Source organism: Thrips palmi, unplaced genomic scaffold, assembly GCF_012932325.1.
Source record: "Thrips palmi isolate BJ-2018 unplaced genomic scaffold, TpBJ-2018v1 HiC_scaffold_16, whole genome shotgun sequence".
NCBI classification, from domain to species: domain Eukaryota; kingdom Metazoa; phylum Arthropoda; class Insecta; order Thysanoptera; family Thripidae; genus Thrips; species Thrips palmi.
Genome location: NW_023144625.1, coordinates 4,438,123 through 4,464,151, shown reverse-complemented (window position 1 = coordinate 4,464,151; position 26,029 = coordinate 4,438,123). Strand labels below are relative to the sequence as shown.

At 44.4% G+C, this 26,029-nt stretch overlaps 2 protein-coding genes across 3 annotated transcripts; both read left to right on the top strand.

The window, feature by feature from the left end:
* The first annotated feature begins 31 nt into the window (after nucleotides 1-31).
* On the top strand, nucleotides 32-16,750 carry LOC117642498 (zinc finger protein GLI4-like). Its single transcript, XM_034380746.1, has 5 exons — nucleotides 32-178; nucleotides 558-864; nucleotides 6,832-7,392; nucleotides 10,571-10,651; nucleotides 16,617-16,750. Exons 1-5 carry the CDS (start codon nucleotides 32-34, stop codon nucleotides 16,748-16,750), a joined length of 1,230 nt encoding a protein of 409 aa, XP_034236637.1.
* A 292-nt stretch (nucleotides 16,751-17,042) lies between these two features.
* LOC117642421 (zinc finger protein 814-like) lies at nucleotides 17,043-25,832 on the top strand. 2 transcript variants are annotated; one of them, XM_034380638.1, is made up of 5 exons: nucleotides 17,043-17,183; nucleotides 21,763-21,843; nucleotides 22,316-22,612; nucleotides 23,981-24,076; nucleotides 24,963-25,832. In XM_034380638.1, the coding sequence occupies exons 1-5, from the start codon at nucleotides 17,051-17,053 to the stop codon at nucleotides 25,589-25,591; spliced, it is 1,236 nt and encodes a 411-aa protein (XP_034236529.1). In that variant the 5' UTR covers nucleotides 17,043-17,050; the 3' UTR covers nucleotides 25,592-25,832. The 2 variants fall into 2 exon arrangements, with proteins under 2 accessions (XP_034236529.1, XP_034236528.1); XM_034380637.1 differs by having other exon boundaries at nucleotides 23,981-24,100.
* The last annotated feature ends 197 nt before the right edge of the window (nucleotides 25,833-26,029 follow it).

Sequence of the window (26,029 nt, the reverse complement as noted above, 5' to 3'; positions counted from 1 at the left end):
TGGTGATTCTCCTGGGAAGGAAGCACTCTAAATGTTCCATGAAGTTTATGCATGCACTGAAACAAATTCTAAACGTTGTAAGACCCTTGAAGTGGGGGCCAAAAGAGACCAATATCGTGGAACATCTTTAAAATATCATTTTTTGCGCCCCGAATCTGAAAGTCAAGAAAAACGTCAAGTTCTTGCGCTGCAAATATGATTACATATCCGAATTTCTATCATTTCCAGCCCCTAAACAACAGCACTAGGACCTTCGTTGTTGTTGCTTTGAGGTCTAGAAACGATAGAGATCTGTTTTTGTTATTATCATTTGAGAAGTTAATGCTTGCAACTGAATGTTTGCTTCACCAACTGTTTCGGAACGCCCAAACTTCCAGAAAGTGATGCGAGTCATGAAGTTACCGGCTGTCGCAGGGTCGCGACTTGCGTGTTCATTTTCCTCCTTTCCCTGACTGAATCTCATTGGCTGTTCCAGGCCCAGCGACGTCTCGCCTCGCGGCCTCGTCTTCTTGCGGCTTGTGCTTGCATGGTTTGCTTGGTGCGCGTGGCGGATGTAGTTTGTTCCATGCAGTGCCGTTTCGCTTCGCGCCGCATGTCTAGCCAGTGTGTCTTTGCCTTCGGCTGCTTTGTGCGGGTGGTGGTTTTTACATTGGGCTGGCCTTGGGAGGGACTCACTCCGCGATTCCGACCGCCCGTCGCTCAGTTCCGACAAGGCAGTCTTGGCGATCGCGCTGCTGTGCATCGCTCGTTCCAACTTTCTGAGACTTGCTGTGTTGTTCGCAGGTGCAGTGAAGACAGAGGACCCAGATCGCTCTGCGCCGAACGGACGGGACCTCGAGGAGGACAGCGGCTCTGGAGGCGAAGGTGAGTGAAGCCTTGCTCCCAGTGAAAGGTTTTCGAACGTATCATTTCCTCGGTTTTGCTGGGTACAGTGCCAAAATCATTAGTAGCTTTATCGTCAGCAACAAACCTGATTGTCTATTAAGTACACACTTACAAATGCATACTTGGCAAGTACGCACGTACAAGAGCAGTTCTCGCGAAATGGTTAATTTTGGGCCCTGAAACTTTTTGAAAAAAAGTTCAATTGAAACCGGTTTTTTTGCATTGATCTTGTTAAGAACATCACTAGGGATCATGGATTCATCGGGGCGAGCTATCACCCCAATAATATAGGAAATATCGCAATTTTAATTTTTTTGCCGTCCACGGAAATTACACAGCCTCAGAAACTGTCCACGGAAATTACATTTTAATGGGCCCTTAGAATAGGTGCGATACGAACGCAAACGCCTAGCAGTTTAGGCAGCTCCCTGCACATCTGTGCATTCTGGTTCCATGTTGCGTACCTCACAATAAAATTTCGGGCTAGACCACAATTTGATCGTATGCCGTTTCGGGCCCGACACATGCCCGCGTGCACCTGCCAAACGGGACACGGCCGTCCTTACTGGGGTGCCACGTTATACTGGCGGAGAAGAACCTCGTGCGGCTACAAGGTCCCACTCGTAGTGTGACCAGTATGTGACGAGGTGTACATTCCCCTCCCCCCCCCCATGGGGGGGGGGGGGGGCACCCTAGTACAGCCTCTTTGAGCAGGACTGGGTCCGGTGTCCACCTCTCCCGGCTTAATTTCCTTGTCTCGGTAACAACTGTGAATTCATTTTCTTCTGACCACGGTTGCATAGTGTTTACCTCCCAGGCGGTACCTCTCACACTTGGCAAATGATGGGCCCTAGAGTGGACAACGGAGGAAAGTTTCTCTTGATCAGTTCCTGCGTGTCTATGTTCGGAAAATATTAAATAATGGGTGCGATCAGTTGAGGAAAAGTTGATCGGCGGGTCGAGACAGCGGCCCGCTCGCGGTGCGGTCTATTTAGCCCTCCTGGAACACTGTACGAAAAAAACACAGTGAATCCCGTTAATTTTTTTGCCGGGATTTACTGTAGCTCAGAACACAGGATTTACTGTGCCTGGCAACAGTACTTACTGTACCAGGTACAGGATATTCCGTACTTCACTCCTGTGGTACAGTAAAGTCCGTACAAAGTACAGTAGATCCTGTAAAAAAAGTACAGTAAATCCTGTACTCTGAACTACAGTGCCAGCTGTACTAATCACTACAGGATTTACTGTGATTTTTTCCCACAGTGAAGCATATCTGGCACCCACGTTTACTAACCTATTCGGAAAGATTTCTTTTTGAGTTTGAGGAACAGATTGCTGCAATTTATTCGATAAACTGGGTCTTAGCATTCGAACGGAAAGCTTAGGAAAAACGTCATGTTGCTTAACATATCGGTCAGGTTAAGTCCACCGCAAGTCTTAAATGGTCAGCTAGATCCCAAAATACAGCGAGCCTATTTTTCGCAAGACATTAAGCTTTCGGTTAAGCTTTCCGATCTGAATAATCAACGTTGAACGGTTTCACTGACTCGCAGTCACAACTGTCAAGGCAGTATGCCGGCCGCGCCGAACAAAGCAGCACTGTAAAAAAAGTATTACTGAAATTTCATAATTTTAGTCTGAAGTTTTTAAACAGACTAGTGGTCTGAAAATTCAGAGTAATTATTCAGACCATTCTGTCTGAATTCCAAATTCAGACTACTTGTCTGAAAAACATTTTCAGACTGCTCATTTTCAGACTGCTACTCTGCAATATTAAATAAAAGTGCCATCTATAAATCAAAGAGAAAGAAATCAACAAGAGAACAATATGAACCACCAACGTGTGACGGTACCTCCTTTCCCCTTTTCACTTGCTCGCTTCGGCCCGGGTTCGTTCCGGGACTTTTTGGTTACGAGACGAGCTCGGTACAACTGCGCTACGGGCGCTGCCTGGCGGCGGGGGAAGCCGTGCCGCGTGACTCTCTTCAGAGGATACCAGCTCCTTTCGGCAAGTCCAGAATGCAAGTTCGGACAACTCTCACGGTTAATCTACCGTACACAGACGAATCTGCGTGAAGGACGGGTGTACATTATTATTTCCGATAAATTTATACAACGCCTTACGCCTAGACTTGATTAGTAGGCAATCTGTCAAAATTTTCATACCAAAATTATGAAAACAGGTTTCAGGATGACAAGTCTGAAAACTTTATCAGAATTTTCAGACCTTCTGCTTAAAATTCAGACTAACCGGTGTGATCTCAAATTTCAGAGTTCCTAGTCTGAAAATTCAAAGCAACTTTCTGAATTACCGATTCAGACTGCAAAGACTGAACAAATTGTACTGAAATTTCAAAATTTTTTTTGGCTGAGCGATAGCGAAGCCCTTGCCGTGTTTGGGCGCACCAAAAACTGACTGGTCGTGCGTCTGTCTGTCTGTAACTCACTCACGTTTCTCAGCAACTACTGATCGAATAGTATCCAAACTTCACACCTGATGTGTCCTAAACACCCTTCAGGGGGAGTTTATCTTAGATCAGCAATAATCATCGTTTGAAATATTCAAAACACCGTTTTGAACTAGGTTATTAGCGTTGTTAGGTTGGTAGCACCGTGTGGCCGCCCAATTTCTCATACCGGTAGCCGCGCTTGCAAGCCGTCTGCAAGACGGGACGGCACTTTTGCAAATAAACAAACTGAAGAGAAAAGGGGGCTCCGAAATAGGTTCTGAGTTACTTTTTTAATATTTAAGAATGATTGAAACCCTCCCGGATTGTCAACAGAGGAAAATACGAAAACTGAAAGTGAGAATGGTTTGCGTGTTTCGTTCCCCTCTCCCCCTCCCCCGTCACGGGGGAATCTTCCTTCAGGTCAGTGCACTGTGAGTGTAGTTGTGGATTGTAAATAGAATGTTTTCTTTGCCTTTTACTTTGTATGCATCTACTGATTTTGTTTCCTCTGATAACATCTTCACTTTTAAATAACATAGTCAATCAAATCAGGTAAATGCATGAATAACTTCTGTTGAAATTAGAAGACATGTTAATTGTCTTGGTTTGACTCGGGAAATGTCATTCTATTGCAATGATGCAAGTAACATAAATATTCTAGTCCTAACATCTTTTGATTAAAAGAATCAATATATAGATGTGTATATTTAATGCTAACAGATTTTGAATTGATATTGGTTAAAGAGACGATTCGGGTTTTTGAGCGGTGAGTGACTTGGCAATCGGATTTAATGTGAAGATTCCTTTCACTTCACCAAAGTTTGTGTCCGGTAAATGGAACTTAGTATTGGTAATGATTTAAAAGTTGGCTCTCTGAACCTTAGCCCAATACCCAATGTTAATACTATACTGTCATCTTTTACTCCAAAGATAAAATATCACAAGACATGAATAAGATGAATTATGTTGGCGTATTGAGCAACAAGTGGCCTCAGCATTGAACTTCATGAGACGATTGACTGAATTTGACAAAACTTGATCCCCGTCAAATGCTTCAGATCAGACTGCCCAAAAGTGAGTCACTTAATATAAACTATAATTACATATTCCAGTCTAAATTGTTTAATTCACTGGTTGAAAATGAAAGAATGACAAAAGGCTTCTCAAATATAACTAATAAATTTGTGAGTTCATTGGTTTGAAGAAAAATATAAATCGAATAGTAACTCAAGCAGACAAGTAGCCAATTAAGCGATTCAATGCTGGCAATAAAATGTTACTCGACTGAAGGAATCGCAGTGGTTAGGCATCATGGTATTGGTGACGACAAAGGGTGATCCATGAACGCAGACCCATACTTTACCCATTATAGATTAATTTGATATCTATATTTCTCAATTGAAACTCATATTGATTCTTGCAGTTTTTGGAGTGCTGATCATGAAAATCACTTCCATTTCTGCTCCAGACTTACATTTTAATCTCAAATTGGGTCATTTTGGACCAAAATTCTTAGGTCGAGTTTAATATTATTGATTCCTGCAGTCTTTGGTGAGCTGAACTCAAAAATAACTTCCAAATTTTTCCCAGACTCACGCCTGACCCAATTTTGACCAAATTTGGCCCAAAATTTTTTAATTGAGTTTGATGTTGATCCCAGTAGTTTTTTGTGTGCTGATAACGAAAATCACTTCCATTTTGACTCCAGACTTATATTTTCATCCCAAATAAGGTCATTTTGGATCAAAATTTTCAAGTCGAGTTCAATATTGTTTCCTACAGTTTTTGGTGTGCTGAACTCAAATATGACTTCTGAAATTTTCTCAGACTCACGCATTACCGAATTTTGACCAATTCTGGACCAAAATTTTTGAATCGAGTTTGACGTTTATCCCAACAGTTTTTTGTGTGCTGATAACGAAAATCACTTCCATTTATACACCAGACCTACATTTCACTATATATGAGCCCATAAGTTGCATATTTCGTCAACTTTAGCCAAGTCTGAAGTGTATAAACTAATTCTCATCGCTCAGCCACACTACGCGCCCACACTAAACGGCGCGTACCCCTAGTTTACAGTGAGCATAAAACCGCTTGGTTGTCCAGAAAATACAGTGTTTGACCAATCTGATGAGTGGAGTCGAAAGCTTAGACTCTTGCAAAAAGTCGGCTCGCTGCTCGTTTAGGTCCATTTTGTGACTTGCGGCGGGTTTAACCTGATGGATGTTGTGTTAAACTACGCCACGACTTTCCTCAGCTTGCCTTCCCATTCCCCATGCCCATTTCCCTCCAGGATGGCATTCCCTCCATAAGAGAGGTTTAAAACAGATAAATATCGACATACTTTAGAGCTGAGGCCCCTTGCGAGGCCAAAATCACGTGAAACGCAACGAAAACCTCATTTTGTCCACGGAAATTACAGTCCACGGAAATTACATTATTGCATAAAATGGGGTGTACAAGCCAAACCAGAAGTGCCACCGGAACCAAAATTTTACTGGAACAACTTGTCCACAAGGCAAACACACAAGGATTGGTTCGCAATCAAAATTTTGAATGGTCTGCAAGCAATGGGTGGAACGGAAATTACACTTATTGCTTGCTAGGCCAATTTTTTCGCCGCTTTGGAACTTATTTAACTTTATATTTTCTGTTCTAATGGTGCCACATTACTCCGCCACTTTGCAAATTGTGTAGAAAGAATGCACCAACAATATAAGAAAAGTTTCAGAACGGTCGCACATAAGGTAGAAAAACCGTCCCAAAAAAAACGATTTTAGACTTTTTGAATTTTAGTTGTGGAAGACAATTTTCGGAATCATCTTGTGTCTGCAAATTTTACCCGAGAGATACGTTCTACACGTCAAAACGTAGCCTCACTTGCGTAGAACAAAATGCACTTAGCGAAAGTGATTTCTTATACTCCCTTGGGCTGTAGTAGAGGCGGGAAGCCCCAAATCTGGAGCGTAGGACATCAAAAAGTGTCCACGGAAATTACATTCTAGGGAAAACTTGCAATTTAACGGTGGAAGGAGGCAAAATTTCATCTTGATGAGAGTTGTACCTTGTCCGCAAGGTCAAAAAACATAAAGGTAGGAAAAGACCCGGTTAAAATCGACTTTAGGTTGGAAGAATCAGAGAGAGGACACGAAATTATCACATCTCGCGAGAACTGCTCACAAACGCCTATGCTTAGCATGGTGTTATTCGGCGCCTAGCATGCGTTTGTGTGTTTACTTGCAAGAATGCATTTGTAAGTGTGTGCTTGGTAGACAGTTACGTTTGTAGTGTGGTTTCAAGCGTACTTCTTTCTTTAAACCGAGTAGCGCAACCGCCTCATAGCCCTGGTTCACCGCACCTTCAAGCAAGAGTACACTTTCAGTCGCTTGAGAACATTTCAAGCATAACGTCCTGAAGCGTTATTTCACGCGTGGCTAAAGCGTGCAGCCAACCAACCTGCCAACGCTTATTCCTGTCGCGTTGGTTCCAGCGTGCGGTGCACCGGAGGACCTCCAGCTGCGCATCGCCGAGACGTTCTCGCTGGCCACCCTGGCCGTCGACGAGGGGCCGGTGGGGGCGGCCCCGCGGAAGAAGCCAGCCAGGAAGACGCGGCCTGCCTTCGAGGGCGGGGAGAGCTCCGGCAAGGCAGAGGGCCGCGAGCAGCGGCCGGGAAGTCTCGCCGGGAAGGGGCGCTACTCGTGCACGGAGTGCGGCCAGCGGTGTCCCTCATCTTCCCACCTCAAGGCCCACTCCAGGGTCCACACCGGGGAGAGGCCTTTCCAGTGTGTTCTGTGTGGGGAGAAGTTCTCTGCAAAAACTACTCTAACCAGGCACAGTCTGATCCACACCGGGGAGAAGCCTCACGGGTGCGACGTGTGTGGAAAGAAGTTCAGACAAAAGGAAGATCTAACCGTGCACATGAGGATACACACAGGAGAGAAGCCATTCAAGTGTGCCTTTTGTGAAAAGAAGTTCGCGGATCAACGCTCTTTAGTGAGGCACAAACGGCTTCACACTGGAGAGCAGCCTTTCGAGTGTGACGACTGTGGGCGTAAGTTTGCCAGGAAGGACGAACTGCGAATCCACATCACGCACAAGCACCTTGCGAAGAAACCGTAGTGAGCAACGCTGCGTCGGGAAGCTCCGTCCATGGCCAAGCACGCCCTCGACATCGTAACGCTTTGATTCTTTTTCAATTTGGCGTTTGTAACGAAAAATCTTTTTGGTGGTGGGGACAAGATTTCCATGGTGGAAGTTAATTTTGAATTGTATATTCCTTTTTCGTTTGTATTAGCATTAGGGCTGCGTTGGTTGAGGAAAAGTTCCTCTTGATAAGATAATGATTAAAGTTTACCACTGAGTGTTGTGTTTCAAAATGATTCTCCCGAAAAAAAAAAAGCACTCTAAATGTTCAAGAATATTATGCACACTACAAGATCAAATGTGTGCTTAGTACACAGCTGTGGGAGCGTACTTGCAAGCACACATCTATAGGTGTATGCTTGCCAAGTACACATCTATAGGTGTATGCTTGGACAAGCACACATCTATAGATGTATGCTTGGACAAGCACACATCTATAGATGTATGCTTGGCCAAGCACACAGCTGTAGGAGTATGCCTTTAAATGGGTGGGATTAAAGTGTGCTTGGCCAAGCATACACCTATAGATGTGTACTTGCCAAGCATACACCTGTAGCTGTGTGCTTGCCAAGCACACACCTATAGATGTGTGCTTGTCCAAGCATACAGCTATAGATGTGTGCTTGCAAGTACGCTCCCATAGCTGTGTACTAAGCACACATTTGATCTTGTAGTGCATGCATTGAATGCACTGAAACAAATTCCAAATGTTATTGTAAGACGCTCAAAGTGGGGGCCAAAATTAGACTGTATCGTACAACATCTTAACAATTTTTATATTTGCCCCCCCCCCCCCCGGAACTGAAAGTCAAGAAAAACATGACGTTCTTACGCTGCAAAATTGATTGGAGATCCAAATTTCTATCATTTCCAGCCCCCAAACAACAGCACTGGGACCTGCGTTGTTGTTGCTTGAGGTCTAGAAACGATACAGATCCGTTTCTGTAATTATATTTTGAGATATTAATGTTTGTAACTGAATGTTTGCTTCACGAACGGTAACACGGGGAGAGGCCTTTCGATTGTAGTGTATGTCGGAAGAAGTCCTCGCTAAAGTCTAATCTAACCAGGCACAGTCGGATCCACACCAGGGAGAAGCCTTACGGGTGCGACGTGTGTGGAAAGAAGTTCACACAAAAGGTAGATCTAACCGTGCACGTGAATATCCACACCGGGGAGAAGCCTTTCCAGTGCGACTTCTGCGGAAAGGAGTTCGCGAATCGTGGCACTTTGGTGAAGCATGAGCGGCTTCACACCGGAAAGGAGCCTTTCGAGTGTGACGACTGCGGGCGTAAGTTTGCCAGGAAGGATAATCTGCGAATCCACATCACGCACAAGCATCTTGCGAAGAAACCGTAGTGCGAAACGCTGCGTCGGGAAGTTCCGCCCACGGCAGCACGCACGCCCTTGACATTTTATCGGTTTTTTTTATTTTGGCGTTTGTTTTGCGAAGAATCTATTTGTTTGTGGGGACGAGAGTCCTATGGTGGAAGTTAATTTTGAATTGTGTACTCCTTTTTCGTTTGTATAAGCATTAGGGCTGAGTTGGTTGAGGATAAATACCTCTATAAGTAAGATTATGATTAAAGTTTACCGCTGAATGTTCTGTCTCGAAGTGATTCTCCTCGGAAGGAAGCACTCTAAATGTTCCAAGAAGATTATGCATGCACTTAATGCACTGACACAAATTCCATATGTTGTAAGACTCTTGAAGTGGGGGCCAAAAAAAGACCAATATCGTGTAACATCTTTAAGGGGAGGTTCTGGCGAAAATGCTATTTTCTCCTAAATAGGTCCCACTGTGAAAATAAGTAAAAAATTGGATGTCTTACCAAGTAATTAATAAAAATTTTCATTGGGGACTCACATTCTATGCCCTGAACCCAGTCGAAGAGTCTTTTTGAGCCTATTTTGGCTGTAACTTTAAAAACCTTCTTGCGCATACTATTTTGTCGTAAAAGGTTGGCCTTTACATTTTTCACTTCTTTGATTCATTTTTAAAAAATGCCGGCATGCACAACTCAAAATGTAAATAACATTTTCATTCGCAAGCTTTCTACCCAAGCATTTCACTATAATTGATCAAAAATGTAGAAAATAGACAAATTTTAGGGACTTTTCAGCTTAAAAAGCTGACAGTTAATAATATAATGGAAATTTTGAGCTATGCATGCCGGAATTTTTTGAAAATGAATCAAAGAAGTGAAAAATGTCAAGGTCAACCTTTTACGACAAAATAGTATGCGCAAGGAGATTTTTTAAGATACAGCCAAAATAGGCTCAGAAAGACTCTTCGACTGGGTTCAGAGCCTGGGATGTGCCTTCAAAAATCAAATTTTAGTCTCCTCGAAGAAAGATTTTATATTCCGAACAAATTATGACACTGGGATCCATTTGGGAAATGGCAAGATTTTCACCAGAACCTCCCCTTAAAATATCATTTTTTGCGCCCCGAATCTGAAAGTCAAGAAAAACATCAAGTTCTTGCGCTGCTAATATGATTACACATCCGAGTTTCTTTCATTTCGAGCCCCCAAACAACAGCACTGGGACCTGCGTTGTTGTTGCTTTGAGGTCTAGAAACGATAGAGATCTGCTTTTGTAATTATCTTTTGAGAAATTAATGCTTGCAACTGAATGTTTGCTTCACCAACTGTTTCGGAACGAAAAAATTTCCAGAAAGTGACGTGGGTCATGAACTTATTGGCTGTCCCGTGGTCGTAACTTGCGTGTTCATTTTCCTTCCTTTGCCTGACTGAATCTCATTGGCTGTTCCAGGCCTAGCAACGTCTCGCCTCGCGGACTCGTCTTCTTGTGGCTTGTGCGTGCATGGTTTGCTTGGTGCGAGTTTCGGACTTAGTTTGTTCTATGCAGTGCCGTTTCGCTTCGCGCCGCATGTCCAGTCAATGTGTCTTTGCCTTCGGCTGCTTTGTGCGGGTGGTGGTTTTTACATTGGGCTGGCCTTGGGAGGGACTCACTCCGCGATTCCGACCGCCCGTCGCTCAGTTCCGACAAGGCAGTCTTGGCGATCGCGCTGCTGTGCCTCGCTCGTTCCAACTTTCTGAGACTTGCTGTGTTGTTCGCAGGTGCAGTGAAGACAGAGGACCCAGATCGCTCTGCGCCGAACGGACGGGACCTCGAGGAGGACAGCGGCTCTGGAGGCGAAGGTGAGTGAAGCCTTGCTCCCAGTGAAAGGTTTTCGAACGTATCATTTCCTCGGTTTTGCTGGGTACAGTGCCAAAATCATTAGTAGCTTTATCGTCAGCAACAAACCTGATTGTCTATTAAGTACACACTTACAAATGCATACTTGGCAAGTACGCACGTACAAGAGCAGTTCTCGCGAAATGGTTAATTTTGGGCCCTGAAACTTTTTGAAAAAAAGTTCAATTGAAACCGGTTTTTTTGCATTGATCTTGTTAAGAACATCACTAGGGATCATGGATTCATCGGGGCGAGCTATCACCCCAATAATATAGGAAATATCGCAATTTAAATTTTTTGGCCGTCCACGGAAATTAGACAGCCACAGAAACTGTCCACGGAAATTACATTTTAATGGGCCCTTAGAATAGGTGCGATACGAACGCAAACGCCTAGCAGTTTAGGCAGCTCCCTGCACATCTGTGCATTCTGGTTCCATGTTGCGTACCTCACAATAAAATTTCGGGCTAGACCACAATTTGATCGTATGCCGTTTCGGGCCCGACACATGCCCGCGTGCACCTGCCAAACGGGACACGGCCGTCCTTACTGGGGTGCCACGTTATACTGGCGGAGAAGAACCTCGTGCGGCTACAAGGTCCCACTCGTAGTGTGACCAGTATGTGACGAGGTGTACATTCCCCTCCCCCCCCCCATGGGGGGGGGGGGGCCACCCTAGTACAGCCTCTTTGAGCAGGACTGGGTCCGGTGTCCACCTCTCCCGGCTTAATTCCCTTGTCTCGGTAACAACTGTGAATTCATTTTCTTCTGACCACGGTTGCATAGTGTTTACCTCCCAGGCGGTACCTCTCACACTTGGCAAATGATGGGCCCTAGAGTGGACAACGGAGGAAAGTTCTCTTGATCAGTTCCTGCGTGTCTATGTTCGGAAAATATTAAATAATGGGTGCGATCAGTTGAGGAAAAGTTGATCGGCGGGTCGAGACAGCGGCCCGCTCGCGGTGCGGTCTATTTAGCCCTCCTGGAACACTGTACGAAAAAAACACAGTGAATCCCGTTAATTTTTTTGCCGGGATTTACTGTAGCTCAGAACACAGGATTTACTGTGCCTGGCAACAGTACTTACTGTACCAGGTACAGGATATTCCGTACTTCACTCCTGTGGTACAGTAAAGTCCGTACAAAGTACAGTAGATCCTGTAAAAAAAGTACAGTAAATCCTGTACTCTGAACTACAGTGCCAGCTGTACTAATCACTACAGGATTTACTGTGATTTTTTCCCACAGTGAAGCATATCTGGCACCCACGTTTACTAACCTATTCGGAAAGATTTCTTTTTGAGTTTGAGGAACAGATTGCTGCAATTTATTCGATAAACTGGGTCTTAGCATTCGAACGGAAAGCTTAGGAAAAACGTCATGTTGCTTAACATATCGGTCAGGTTAAGTCCACCGCAAGTCTTAAATGGTCAGCTAGATCCCAAAATACAGCGAGCCTATTTTTCGCAAGACATTAAGCTTTCGGTTAAGCTTTCCGATCTGAATAATCAACGTTGAACGGTTTCACTGACTCGCAGTCACAACTGTCAAGGCAGTATGCCGGCCGCGCCGAACAAAGCAGCACTGTAAAAAAAGTATTACTGAAATTTCATAATTATTAGTCTGAAGTTTTTAAACAGACTAGTGGTCTGAAAATTCAGAGTAATTATTCAGACCATTCTGTCTGAATTCCAAATTCAGACTACTTGTCTGAAAAACATTTTCAGACTGCTCATTTTCAGACTGCTACTCTGCAATATTAAATAAAAGTGCCATCTATAAATCAAAGAGAAAGAAATCAACAAGAGAACAATATGAACCACCAACGTGTGACGGTACCTCCTTTCCCCTTTTCACTTGCTCGCTTCGGCCCGGGTTCGTTCCGGGACTTTTTGGTTACGAGACGAGCTCGGTACAACTGCGCTACGGGCGCTGCCTGGCGGCGGGGGAAGCCGTGCCGCGTGACTCTCTTCAGAGGATACCAGCTCCTTTCGGCAAGTCCAGAATGCAAGTTCGGACAACTCTCACGGTTAATCTACCGTACACAGACGAATCTGCGTGAAGGACGGGTGTACATTATTATTTCCGATAAATTTATACAACGCCTTACGCCTAGACTTGATTAGTAGGCAATCTGTCAAAATTTTCATACCAAAATTATGAAAACAGGTTTCAGGATGACAAGTCTGAAAACTTTATCAGAATTTTCAGACCTTCTGCTTAAAATTCAGACTAACCGGTGTGATCTCAAATTTCAGAGTTTCTAGTCTGAAAATTCAAAGCAACTTTCTGAATTACCGATTCAGACTGCAAAGACTGAACAAATTGTACTGAAATTTCAGAATTTTTTTGGCTGAGCGATAGCGAAGCCCTTGCCGTGTTTGGGCGCACCAAAAACTGACTGGTCGTGCGTCTGTCTGTCTGTAACTCACTCACGTTTCTCAGCAACTACTGATCGAATAGTATCCAAACTTCACACCTGATGTGTCCTAAACACCCTTCAGGGGGAGTTTATCTTAGATCAGCAATAATCATCGTTTGAAATATTCAAAACACCGTTTTGAACTAGGTTATTAGCGTTGTTAGGTTGGTAGCACCGTGTGGCCGCCCAATTTCTCATACCGGTAGCCGCGCTTGCAAGCCGTCTGCAAGACGGGACGGCACTTTTGCAAATAAACAAACTGAAGAGCAAAGGAGCTCCGAAATAGGTTCTGAGTTACTTTTTTAATATTTAAGAATGATTGAAACCCTCCCGGATTGTCAACAGAGGAAAATACGAAAACTGAAAGTGAGAATGGTTTGCGTGTTTCGTTCCCCTCTCCCCCCTCCCCCGTCACGGGGGAATCTTCCTTCAGGTCAGTGCACTGTGAGTGTAGTTGTGGATTGTAAATAGAATGTTTTCTTTGCCTTTTACTTTATATGCATCTACTGATTTTGTTTCCTCTGATAACATCTTCATTTTTAAATAACATAGTCAATCAAATCAGGTAAATGCATGAATAACTTCTGTTGAAATTAGAAGACATGTTAATTGTCTTGGTTTGACTCGGGAAATGTCATTCTATTGCAATGATGCAAGTAACATAAATATTCTAGTCCTAACATCTTTTGTTTAAAAAGAATCAATATATAGATGTGTATTTTAATGCTAACAGATTTTGAATTGATATTGGGTTTAAAGAGACGATTCAGGTTTTGAGCGGTGAGTGACTTGGCAATCGGATTTAATGTGAAGATTCCTTTCACTTCACCAAAGTTTGTGTCCGGTAAATGGAACTTAGTATTGGTAATGATTTAAAAGTTGGCTCTCTGAACCTTAGCCCAATACCCAATGTTAATACTATACTGTCATTTTTTACTCCAAAGATAAAATATCACAAGACATGAATAAGATGAATTATGTTGGCGTATTGAGCAACAAGTGGCCTCAGCATTGAACTTCATGAGACGATTGACTGAATTTGACAAAACTTGATCCCCGTAAAATGCTTCAGATCAGACTGCCCAAAAGTGAGTCACTTAATATAAACTATAATTACATATTCCAGTCAAAATTGTTTAATTCACTGGTTGAAAATGAAAGAATGACAAAAGGCTTCTCAAATATAACTAATAAATTTGTGAGTTCATTGGTTTGAAGAAAAATATAAATCGAATAGTAACTCAAGCAGAAAGTAGCCAATTAAGCGATTCAATGCTGGCAAAAAATGTTACTCGACTGAAGGAATCGCAGTGGTTAGGCATCATGGTATTGGTGACGACAAAGGGTGATCCATGAACGCAGCCCCATACTTTACCCATTATAGTTTAAATTTGATATCTATTTTTCTCAATTGAAACTCATATTGATTCTTGCATTTTTTGGAGTGCTGATCATGAAAATCACTTCCTTTTCTGCTCCAGACTTACATTTTCATCTCAAATTGGGTCATTTTGGCCCAAAATTCTTAGGTCGAGTTTAATATTATTGATTCCTGCAGTCTTTGGTGAGCTGAACTCAAAAATAACTTCCAATTTTTCCCAGACTCACGCTTGACCCAATTTTGACCAAATTTGGGCCCAAAAATTTTTTTAAATTTAGTTTGATGTTGATCCCAGTAGTTTTTTTTGTGCTGTAACGAAAATCACTTCCATTTTGACTCCAGACTTATATTTTTATCCCAAATAAGGTCATTTTGGATCAAAATTTTCAAGTCGAGTTCAATTTGTTTCCTACAGTTTTTGGTGTGCTGAACTCAAATATGACTTCTGAAATTTTCTCAGACTCACGCATTACCGAATTTTGACCAAATTTTGGACCAAAATTTTTGAATCGAGTTTGACGTTTATCCCAACAGTTTTTTGTGTGCTGATAACGAAAATCACTTCCTTTTTAAACCCGACCTACATTTCACTATATATGAGCCCATAAGTTGCATATTTCGTCAACTTTAGCCAAGTCTGAAGTGTATAAACTAATTCTCATCGCTCAGCCACACTAGCGCCCCCACTAAACGGCGCGTACCCCCAGTTTACAGTGAGCATAAAAACCCCTTGGTTGTCCAGAAAATACAGTGTTTGACCAATCTGATGAGTGGAGTCGAAAGCTTAGACTCTTGCAAAAAGTCGGCTCGCTGCTCGTTTTGGTCCATTTTGTGACTTGCGGCGGGTTTAACCTGATGGATGTTGTGTTAAACTACGCCACGACTTTCCTCAGCTTGCCTTCCCATTCCCCATGCCCATTTCCCCCAGGATGGCATTCCCTCCATAAGAGAGGTTTAAAACAGATAAATATCGAATACTTTAGAGCTGAGGCCCCTTTCGAGGCCAAATCACGTGAAACGCAACGAAAACCTCATTTTGTCCACGGAAATTACAGTCCCCGGAAATTACATTATTGCATAAAATGGGGTGTACAAGCCAAAACCCGAAGTGCCACCGGAACCAAAATTTTTCTGGAACAACTTGTCCACAAGGCAAAAAACAAAGGGTTGGTTCGCAATCAAAATTTTTAATGGTCTGCAAGCAATGGGTGGAACGGAAATTACACTTATTGCTTGCTAGGCCAATTTTTTTGCCGCTTTGGAACTTATTTTAAATTTTTATTTTTTGTTCTAATGGTGCCCATTACTCCGCCACTTTGCAAATTTTGTAGAAAGAATGCACCAACAATAAGAAAAGTTTCAGAACGGTCGCACATAAGGTAGAAAAACCGCCCCAAAAAAAAACGATTTTAGACTTTTTGAATTTTAGTTGTGGAAGACAATTTTCGGAATCATCTTGTGTCTGCAAATTTTACCCGAGAGATACGTTCTACACGTCAAAACGTAGCCTCACTTGCGTAGAACAAAATGCACTTAGCGAAAGTGATTTCTTATACTCCCTTGGGCTGTAGTAGAGGCGGGAAGCCCCAAATCTGGAGCGTAGGACATCAAAAAGTGTCCAGGGAAAATTACATTCTAGGGAAAACTTGCAATTTAACGGTGGAAGGAGGCAAAATTTCATCTTGATGAGAGTTGTACCTTGTCCGCAAGGTAAAAAAACATAAAGGTAGGAAAAGACCCGGTTAAAATCGACTTTAGGTTGGAAAAACCAGAGAGAGGACACGAAATTATCACATCTCGCGAGAACTGCTCACAAACGCCTATGCTTAGCATGGTGTTATTCGGCGCCTAGAATGCGTTTGTGTGTTTACTTGCAAGAAGCATTTGTAAGTGTGTGCTTGGTAGACAGTTACGTTTGTAGTGTGGTTTCAAGCGTACTTCTTTTTTTAAAACCCGAGTAGCGCAACCGCCTCATAGCCCTGGTTCACCGCACCTTCAAGCAAGAGTACACTTTCAGTCGCTTGAGAACATTTCAAGCATAACGTCCTGAAGCGTTATTTCACGCGTGGCTAAAGCGTGCAGCCAACCAACCTGCCAACGCTTATTCCTGTCGCGTTGGTTCCAGCGTGCGGTGCACCGGAGGACCTCCAGCTGCGCATCGCCGAGACGTTCTCGCTGGCCACCCTGGCCGTCGACGAGGGGCCGGTGGGGGGGGCCCCCGCGGAAGAAGCCAGCCAGGAAGACGCGGCCTGCCTTTGAGGGCGGGGAGAGCTCCGGCAAGGCAGAGGGCCGCGAGCAGCGGCCGGGGAAATCTCGCCGGGAAGGGGGGGCTACTCGTGCACGGAGTGCGGCCAGCGGTGTCCCTCATCTTCCCACCTCAAGGCCCACTCCAGGGTCCACACCGGGGGGAGGCCTTTCCAGTGTGTTCTGTGTGGGGAGAAGTTCTCTGCAAAAACTACTCTAACCAGGCACAGTCTGATCCACACCGGGGAGAAGCCTCACGGGTGCGACGGGGTGTGGAAAGAAGTTCAGACAAAAAGGGAAAATCTAACCGTGCACATGAGGATACACACAGGAGAGAAGCCATTCAAGTGTGCCTTTTGTGAAAAGAAGTTCGCGGATCAACGCTCTTTAGTGAGGCACAAACGGCTTCACACTGGAGAGCAGCCTTTCGAGTGTGACGACTGTGGGCGTAAGTTTGCCAGGAAGGACGAACTGCGAATCCACATCACGCACAAGCACCTTTCGAAGAAACCGTAGTGAGCAACGCTGCGTCGGGAAGCTCCGTCCATGGCCAAGCACGCCCTCGACATCGTAACGCTTTGATTCTTTTTCAATTTGGCGTTTGTAACGAAAAATCTTTTTTGGGGGTGGGGACAAGATTTCCATGGTGGAAGTTAATTTTTAATTGTATATTTCCCTTTTTTGTTTGTATTAGCATTAGGGCTGCGTTGGTTGAGGAAAAGTTCCTCTTGATAAGATAATGATTAAAGTTTACCACTGAGTGTTGTGTTTCAAAAAGATTCTCCCGAAAAAAAAAAAGCACTCTAAATGTTCAAGAAAATTATGCACACTACAAGATCAAAAGTGTGCTTAGTACACAGCTGTGGGAGCGTACTTGCAAGCACACATCTATAGGTGTTTCTTGCCAAGTACACATCTATAGGTGTTTCTTGGACAAGCACACATCTATAGATGTATGCTTGGACAAGCACACATCTATAGATGTATGCTTGGCCAAGCACACAGCTGTAGGAGTATGCCTTTAAATGGGTGGGATTAAAGTGTGCTTGGCCAAGCATACACCTATAGATGTGTACTTGCCAAGCATACACCTGTAGCTGTGTGCTTGCCAAGCACACACCTATAGATGTGTGCTTGTCCAAGCATACAGCTATAGATGTGTGCTTGCAAGTACGCTCCCATAGCTGTGTACTAAGCACACATTTGATCTTGTAGTGCATGCATTGAATGCACTGAAACAAATTCCAAATGTTATTGTAAGACGCTCAAAGTGGGGGCCAAAATTAGACTGTATCGTACAACATCTTAACAATTTTTATATTTGCCCCCCCCCCCCCCCCGGAACTGAAAGTCAAGAAAAACATGACGTTCTTACGCTGCAAAATTGATTGGAGATCCAAATTTCTATCATTTCCAGCCCCCAAACAACAGCACTGGGACCTGCGTTGTTGTTGCTTGAGGTCTAGAAACGATACAGATCCGTTTCTGTAATTATATTTTGAGATATTAATGTTTGTAACTGAATGTTTGCTTCACGAACGGTAACACGGGGAGAGGCCTTTCGATTGTAGTGTATGTCGGAAGAAGTCCTCGCTAAAGTCTAATCTAACCAGGCACAGTCGGATCCACACCAGGGAGAAGCCTTACGGGTGCGACGTGTGTGGAAAGAAGTTCACACAAAAGGTAGATCTAACCGTGCACGTGAATATCCACACCGGGGAGAAGCCTTTCCAGTGCGACTTCTGCGGAAAGGAGTTCGCGAATCGTGGCACTTTGGTGAAGCATGAGCGGCTTCACACCGGAAAGGAGCCTTTCGAGTGTGACGACTGCGGGCGTAAGTTTGCCAGGAAGGATAATCTGCGAATCCACATCACGCACAAGCATCTTGCGAAGAAACCGTAGTGCGAAACGCTGCGTCGGGAAGTTCCGCCCACGGCAGCACGCACGCCCTTGACATTTTATCGGTTTTTTTTATTTTGGCGTTTGTTTTGCGAAGAATCTATTTGTTTGTGGGGACGAGAGTCCTATGGTGGAAGTTAATTTTGAATTGTGTACTCCTTTTTCGTTTGTATAAGCATTAGGGCTGAGTTGGTTGAGGATAAATACCTCTATAAGTAAGATTATGATTAAAGTTTACCGCTGAATGTTCTGTCTCGAAGTGATTCTCCTCGGAAGGAAGCACTCTAAATGTTCCAAGAAGATTATGCATGCACTTAATGCACTGACACAAATTCCATATGTTGTAAGACTCTTGAAGTGGGGGCCAAAAAAAGACCAATATCGTGTAACATCTTTAAGGGGAGGTTCTGGCGAAAATGCTATTTTCTCCTAAATAGGTCCCACTGTGAAAATAAGTAAAAAATTGGATGTCTTACCAAGTAATTAATAAAAATTTTCATTGGGGACTCACATTCTATGCCCTGAACCCAGTCGAAGAGTCTTTTTGAGCCTATTTTGGCTGTAACTTTAAAAACCTTCTTGCGCATACTATTTTGTCGTAAAAGGTTGGCCTTTACATTTTTCACTTCTTTGATTCATTTTTAAAAAATGCCGGCATGCACAACTCAAAATGTAAATAACATTTTCATTCGCAAGCTTTCTACCCAAGCATTTCACTATAATTGATCAAAAATGTAGAAAATAGACAAATTTTAGGGACTTTTCAGCTTAAAAAGCTGACAGTTAATAATATAATGGAAATTTTGAGCTATGCATGCCGGAATTTTTTGAAAATGAATCAAAGAAGTGAAAAATGTCAAGGTCAACCTTTTACGACAAAATAGTATGCGCAAGGAGATTTTTTAAGATACAGCCAAAATAGGCTCAGAAAGACTCTTCGACTGGGTTCAGAGCCTGGGATGTGCCTTCAAAATCAAATTTTAGTCTCCTCGAAGAAAGATTTTATATTCCGAACAAATTATGACACTGGGATCCATTTGGGAAATGGCAAGATTTTCACCAGAACCTCCCCTTAAAATATCATTTTTTGCGCCCCGAATCTGAAAGTCAAGAAAAACATCAAGTTCTTGCGCTGCTAATATGATTACACATCCGAGTTTCTTTCATTTCGAGCCCCCAAACAACAGCACTGGGACCTGCGTTGTTGTTGCTTTGAGGTCTAGAAACGATAGAGATCTGCTTTTGTAATTATCTTTTGAGAAATTAATGCTTGCAACTGAATGTTTGCTTCACCAACTGTTTCGGAACGAAAAAATTTCCAGAAAGTGACGTGGGTCATGAACTTATTGGCTGTCCCGTGGTCGTAACTTGCGTGTTCATTTTCCTTCCTTTGCCTGACTGAATCTCATTGGCTGTTCCAGGCCTAGCAACGTCTCGCCTCGCGGACTCGTCTTCTTGTGGCTTGTGCGTGCATGGTTTGCTTGGTGCGAGTTTCGGACTTAGTTTGTTCTATGCAGTGCCGTTTCGCTCCCGGGTGGAAAGAAGTTTAGTTTTGACTTAGTCTGGACTGTAGTAGTAGACTGTAGTACCCAAACTGCAATTCTTATAGCAGTCAAAATAGAGAAAAACCAAAGATTTTATTTATATTTTGGACCGCAGTCCGGAAAGTAGTTAGGAATGCAGTTTGGATGCACTCTCCAAGAAGTTTCGTTTAGACTCCTCACTGGACTTCAAACGATGACTTAATTTTAAGTTTAACTTTCTTCTGTCTGCATTTCCGAAACGTAGTTTGGACGAGAAACTATACAGTAGTTCTCATTTTAGAATTTTATCGGTTTGGCTGCAGTTTTATCTCTACGTTCCAAGCTCAGTCGCAACTGTGCTCTTCTCTGCATTAGTTTTTGCACATACCCAGTATACTTGTAAGGTGCTTTTTCGATTATTGATTGAATTGCAAAAGTATTATTCTTAGGTTACAGTTTCGTATTGCGTACAAGATTTGCAGACTCAACGTTAGATGGGAACGTCAATTGACTGCAATAGTTCTTTGGGGGTTCTTACTGGGTTTCCTATTTTGTCTTGTTTACCCGTGGAAACGAAAACAACCCCGCAGTGAGACAGAAATTAGCTACGTTGTCATTTTTCACCAACCCCTTTTTCGAAAAATTTCTGCCGGTAAAGCACACGGTGGACGTCACTTAAAGGATGACAATGGCGAAGAAAAACGATGTGGACAAGGACCGAGTGCAAATAATCTATTGTAAAACTGCAATGAAACTACAGTTAAACTGCACCATCCGATCGGTGTGCCCCGAGAACAGGCCTTATCATGTGGTCCAGGTCGGATGCAGCAGTTCGCATGCCCGCTTGCCAGCGTAGTGGATAACACACCTGACTCGCAACCCAGAGGACCGACGATCGAGTACCGCCCAAGTCCGAGAACTTCAACATCGAAAAACAATTTCTCTACAGAATGAGAGGCAACGGGGTTCAAAAAAGCTTCCGAAAGTGGGAAAAAAATAAATTTTGAATTTTGCGATTGAAATTTGAACACTATACTCGCAACTACAGCTACCATTATAATAGTCGCATACACTTGCGACCCTACTTTTAATTAGGGTCGAAACTGCAACCGGAACTGCAGTGTTCGAAAATACTACCAGAATATCTGTATTCAAACTGCAGTCAAACTGTAGTTTCACTATAAAAACTACACTTTAAGTGTAGTTTACTGTAGTTTAACTGCACTGAAACTGCATTGATCCATCTGCAGTCTGACTACCATTGTTTTGCAAACAGTTTAAACTTAGAAAGAATAGATTTACTTTACTTTATCTCGAGACGTTCAATAGTTGTCCTGCAGTCTTAAACTGAATTAAGTTGCACTTTACAAGTACAGAAAAAATTACAGATCTTTCCACCCGGGCTTCGCGCCGCATGTCCAGTCAATGTGTCTTTGCCTTCGGCTGCTTTGTGCGGGTGGTGGTTTTTACATTGGGCTGGCCTTGGGAGGGACTCACTCCGCGATTCCGACCGCCCGTCGCTCAGTTCCGACAAGGCAGTCTTGGCGATCGCGCTGCTGTGCCTCGCTCGTTCCAACTTTCTGAGACTTGCTGTGTTGTTCGCAGGTGCAGTGAAGACAGAGGACCCAGATCGCTCTGCGCCGAACGGACGGGACCTCGAGGAGGACAGCGGCTCTGGAGGCGAAGGTGAGTGAAGCCTTGCTCCCAGTGAAAGGTTTTCGAACGTATCATTTCCTCGGTTTTGCTGGGTACAGTGCCAAAATCATTAGTAGCTTTATCGTCAGCAACAAACCTGATTGTCTATTAAGTACACACTTACAAATGCATACTTGGCAAGTACACACGTACAAACGCCTATGCTTAGCATGGTGTTATTCGGCGCCTAGCATGCGTTTGTGTTGTACTTGCAAGATTGCATTTGTAAGTGTGTGCTTGGTAGGCAGTTACGTTTGTAGAGTGGTTTCAAGCGTACTTGTTTCTTTAAACCGATTAGCGCAACCGCCTCATAGCCCTGGTTCACGCCACCCAAATGCAAGACAAAACTTATAGTCGCTTGAGAACATTTCAAACATAACGTACTGAAGCGTTACTTTAGGCGTGGCTAAAGCGTGCAGCTAACCAACCTGCCTAACGCTTATTCCTGTCGCGTTGGTTCCAGCGTCCGGTGCACCGGAGGACCTCCCCCTGCGCATCGCCGAGTCGTTCTCGCTGGCCACCCTGGTCGTCGACGAGGGGCCGGTGGGGGCGGCCCCGCGGAAGAACCCAGCCAGGAAGACGCGGCCTGCCTTCGAGGGCGGGGAGAGCTCCGGCAAGGCAGAGGGCCGCGAGCAGCGGCCGGGAAGTCTCGCCGGGAAGGGGCGCTACTCGTGCACGGAGTGCGGCCAGCGGTGTCGTACACCTTCACTCCTCAAGACCCACTCCAGGGTCCACACCGGGGAGAGGCCTTTCGAGTGTGGTGTGTGTGGGAAGAAGTTCTCTCTTAAGACTCACCTTACTAGGCACAGTCGGATCCACACCGGGGAGAGGCCGTACGAGTGTGGTGTGTGTTGGAGGAAGTTCTCTCTAAAGACTCATCTAAGCAGGCACAGTCTGATCCACACCGGAAAGAAGCCTTTCAAGTGCGACTTTTGTGGAAAAAAGTTCGCGGACCAAAGTCATTTTGCACGGCACAAACGGCTTCACACCGGAGTGAAGCCTTTCGAGTGTGACGACTGCGGGAGTAAGTTCGCCAGGAAGGACGAACTGCGAAGCCACATGACGCACAAGCACCTTGCGAAGAAACCGTAGTGCGAAACGCTGCGTCGGGAAGCTCCGTCCATGGCAACACGAACGCCCTTGACATTATATCGATTTTTTTTTATTTTGGCGTTTGTTACGCGAAAAATCTTTTTGTTGGTGGGGAAGAGAGTCCTATGGTGGAAGTTAATTTTGAATTGTGTACTCCTTTTTCGTTTGTATAAGCATTGGGGCTGAGTTGGTTGAGGATAAATACATCTATGTAAGATTGTGATTAAAGTTTACCACTGAATCCTACGCTTCAAGGTGATTCTTTTGGGAAAGAAGCACTCTTAATGTTCCATGAAGTTGATGCATGCACTGAAACAAATTCTAAATGTTGTGAGACCCTTGAAGTGGGGGCCAAAAGAGACAAATATCGTGGAACATCTTTAAAATATCATTTTTTGCGCCCCGTATCTGAAAGTCAAGAAAAACATCAAGTTCTTGCGCTGCAAATATGATTACATATCCGAATTTCTATCATTTCCAGCCCCTAAACAACAGCACTAGGACCTGCGTTGTTGTTGCTTTGAGGTCTAGAAACGATAGAGATCTGTTTTTGTTATTATCTTTTGAGAAGTTAATGCTTGCAACTGAATGTTTGCTTCACCAACTGTTTCGGAACGCACAAATATTCAGAAAGCGACGTGGGTCAAGAAGGTATCGGCTGTCGCGTGGTCGCGACTTGCGTGTTCATTTTCCTCCTTTGCCTGACTGAACCTCATTGGCTGTTCCAGGCCCAGCGACGTCTCGCCTCGCGGCCTCGTCTTCTTGCGGCTTGTGCTTGCATGGTTTGCTTGGTGCGCGTGGCGGATGTAGTTTGTTCCATGCAGTGCCGTTTCGCTTCGCGCCGCATGTCTAGCCAGTGTGTCTTTGCCTTCGGCTGCTTTGTGCGGGTGGTGGTTTTTACATTGGGCTGGCCTTGGGAGGGACTCACTCCGCGATTCCGACCGCCCGTCGCTCAGTTCCGACAAGGCAGTCTTGGCGATCGCGCTGCTGTGCCTCGCTCGTTCCAACTTTCTGAGACTTGCTGTGTTGTTCGCAGGTGCAGTGAAGACAGAGGACCCAGATCGCTCTGCGCCGAACGGACGGGACTCCGAGGAGGACAGCGGCTCTGGAGTCGGAGGTTTCCTTTCCTTTTGTAAGGGAAACGGTTCAGGTGAAGGTTGGGATCGAAATTTAAAAAAAATAATTCAGGGTTCACACCAGATTCCCTTTTTCGTTTTCCCTGACTTTTCCCTGATATCCAGCGTAAAAATTACCTATTTTCCCTGACTTTATTTTCAAAATTTATGTGCAGTTCTAGAGTCAATTGCATGCAGCTTCCACAAGTGCGGCGTTCAAAATCCATTCTTTGACGAACTTTTAAAATTTTCCCTGACCAAAATCTAATTCCCCTGACTTTCCCTGACTTCCAGTGCCCATTTTATTTTCCATGACTTTTCCATGACTTCCCTGATTTTCCTGACCGGTGTGAACCCTGTAATTAAAAATTGGTTTTCCCTTATCCACTAATTTTGTAAGGGGGGGGGGAGGGTGTCAATTGTAGCCGCCACAGGTCGGGTACATCGGTGGTTTATTTCGACCTTGTAGGTAAATGTATACAATAACACACGTCCGAGCTCGTAAAGAGTCGAAAGACCCTATCAGTCTCCTTGTAGCGGCATTGCCACTCTGACCTTATTGATTCGGAACCGTAGGTAAATCTCCAATTCATTTTAAGGATCCTCTACCTACCTCGAAAAGGCATCACTACGTTATCGTCAACGTGACAGTTATAACCCGTAATTTACAGTTTAGTTTTAAAACAATAAGTTTTTGTTTTAAGTTTTGTTTGTCGAATCTCTTTTGAAAGTACTTGAAACAGCCCATAACCTTGACCTTAAGCGAACGTTGTATCCTATCACATAGAGCAGTGTCACGTAAATAAAATGTTAAGTTGAGGGCCCCTGATTTATTTCTCAACCCAAACATGCCCCAGTGGTTGCAGGGAACTGGACTAACGCTTCCTGTCGCGTTGGTTCCAGCATCCGGTCCACCGGAGGACCTCCACCTGCGCATCGCCGAGTCGTTCTCCCTGGGCACCCTGGCCGTCGACGAGGGGCCGGTGGGGGCGGCCCCGCGGAAGAACCCAGCCAGGAAGACGCGGCCTGCCTTCGAGGGCGGGGAGAGCTCCGGCAAGGCAGAGGGCCGCGAGCAGCGGCCGGGAAGTCTCGCCGGGAAGGGGAGCTACTCGTGCACGGAGTGCGGCCAGCGGTGTCCCTCATCTTCCCACCTCAAGATCCACTCCAGGGTCCACACCGGGGAGAGGCCTTTCGAGTGTGGTGTGTGTGGGATGAAGTTCATTCAAAAGAGTAATCTTACCACGCACAGTCGGATCCACACCGGGGAGAGGCCCTACGAATGCGAACTTTGCGGAAAGAAGTTCAGACGAAAGGAAGAGCTAAAGCTGCACGTGAGGATCCACAGCGGAGAGAAGCCCTTCAAGTGTGGCTTGTGTGGAAAAGAGTTTGCAGATCAAGCAAATTTTTTAAGGCACGACCGGCTTCACACCGGAGTGAAGCCTTTCGAGTGTGACGACTGTGGGAGTAAGTTTGCCAGGAAGGACGAACTGCGAAGCCACATCACGCGCAAGCACCTCGCGAAGAAACCGTAGTGCGCAACGCTGCGTTGGGAAGCTCCGCCCACGGCAACACGCACGCCCTCGACTTTGCAACGCTTTTATCCTTTTCTTATTGTATCGTGTGAATCGCGAAAGATATTTTTGTTAGCTGGGACAAGAGTCCCATGTCTGCTAGAGAAGGATGTTAAATTTGTGTTATCACTTTTTGTTTGTAATGCTGAGTTGGCGCTAACGTTCAGAATAAATTTATGTGGATAAGATAGTCTTTAAATTATGACCACTGAATGTGACTAGGGTCTCCCTGCAATAAATCAAACAATTGAAGGCTCGGTTGCACCATCTACGTGAAATCATTTCTTCCTTTGTTTAGGGTTCAATTAGAAGGTTTGGGAGGGCCAATGATTTCTAGAAAATGGAAATTTTATGCCCTTTGATCAGGCCAAGCTGTTTTACCAACAACGGCCTAGTTTG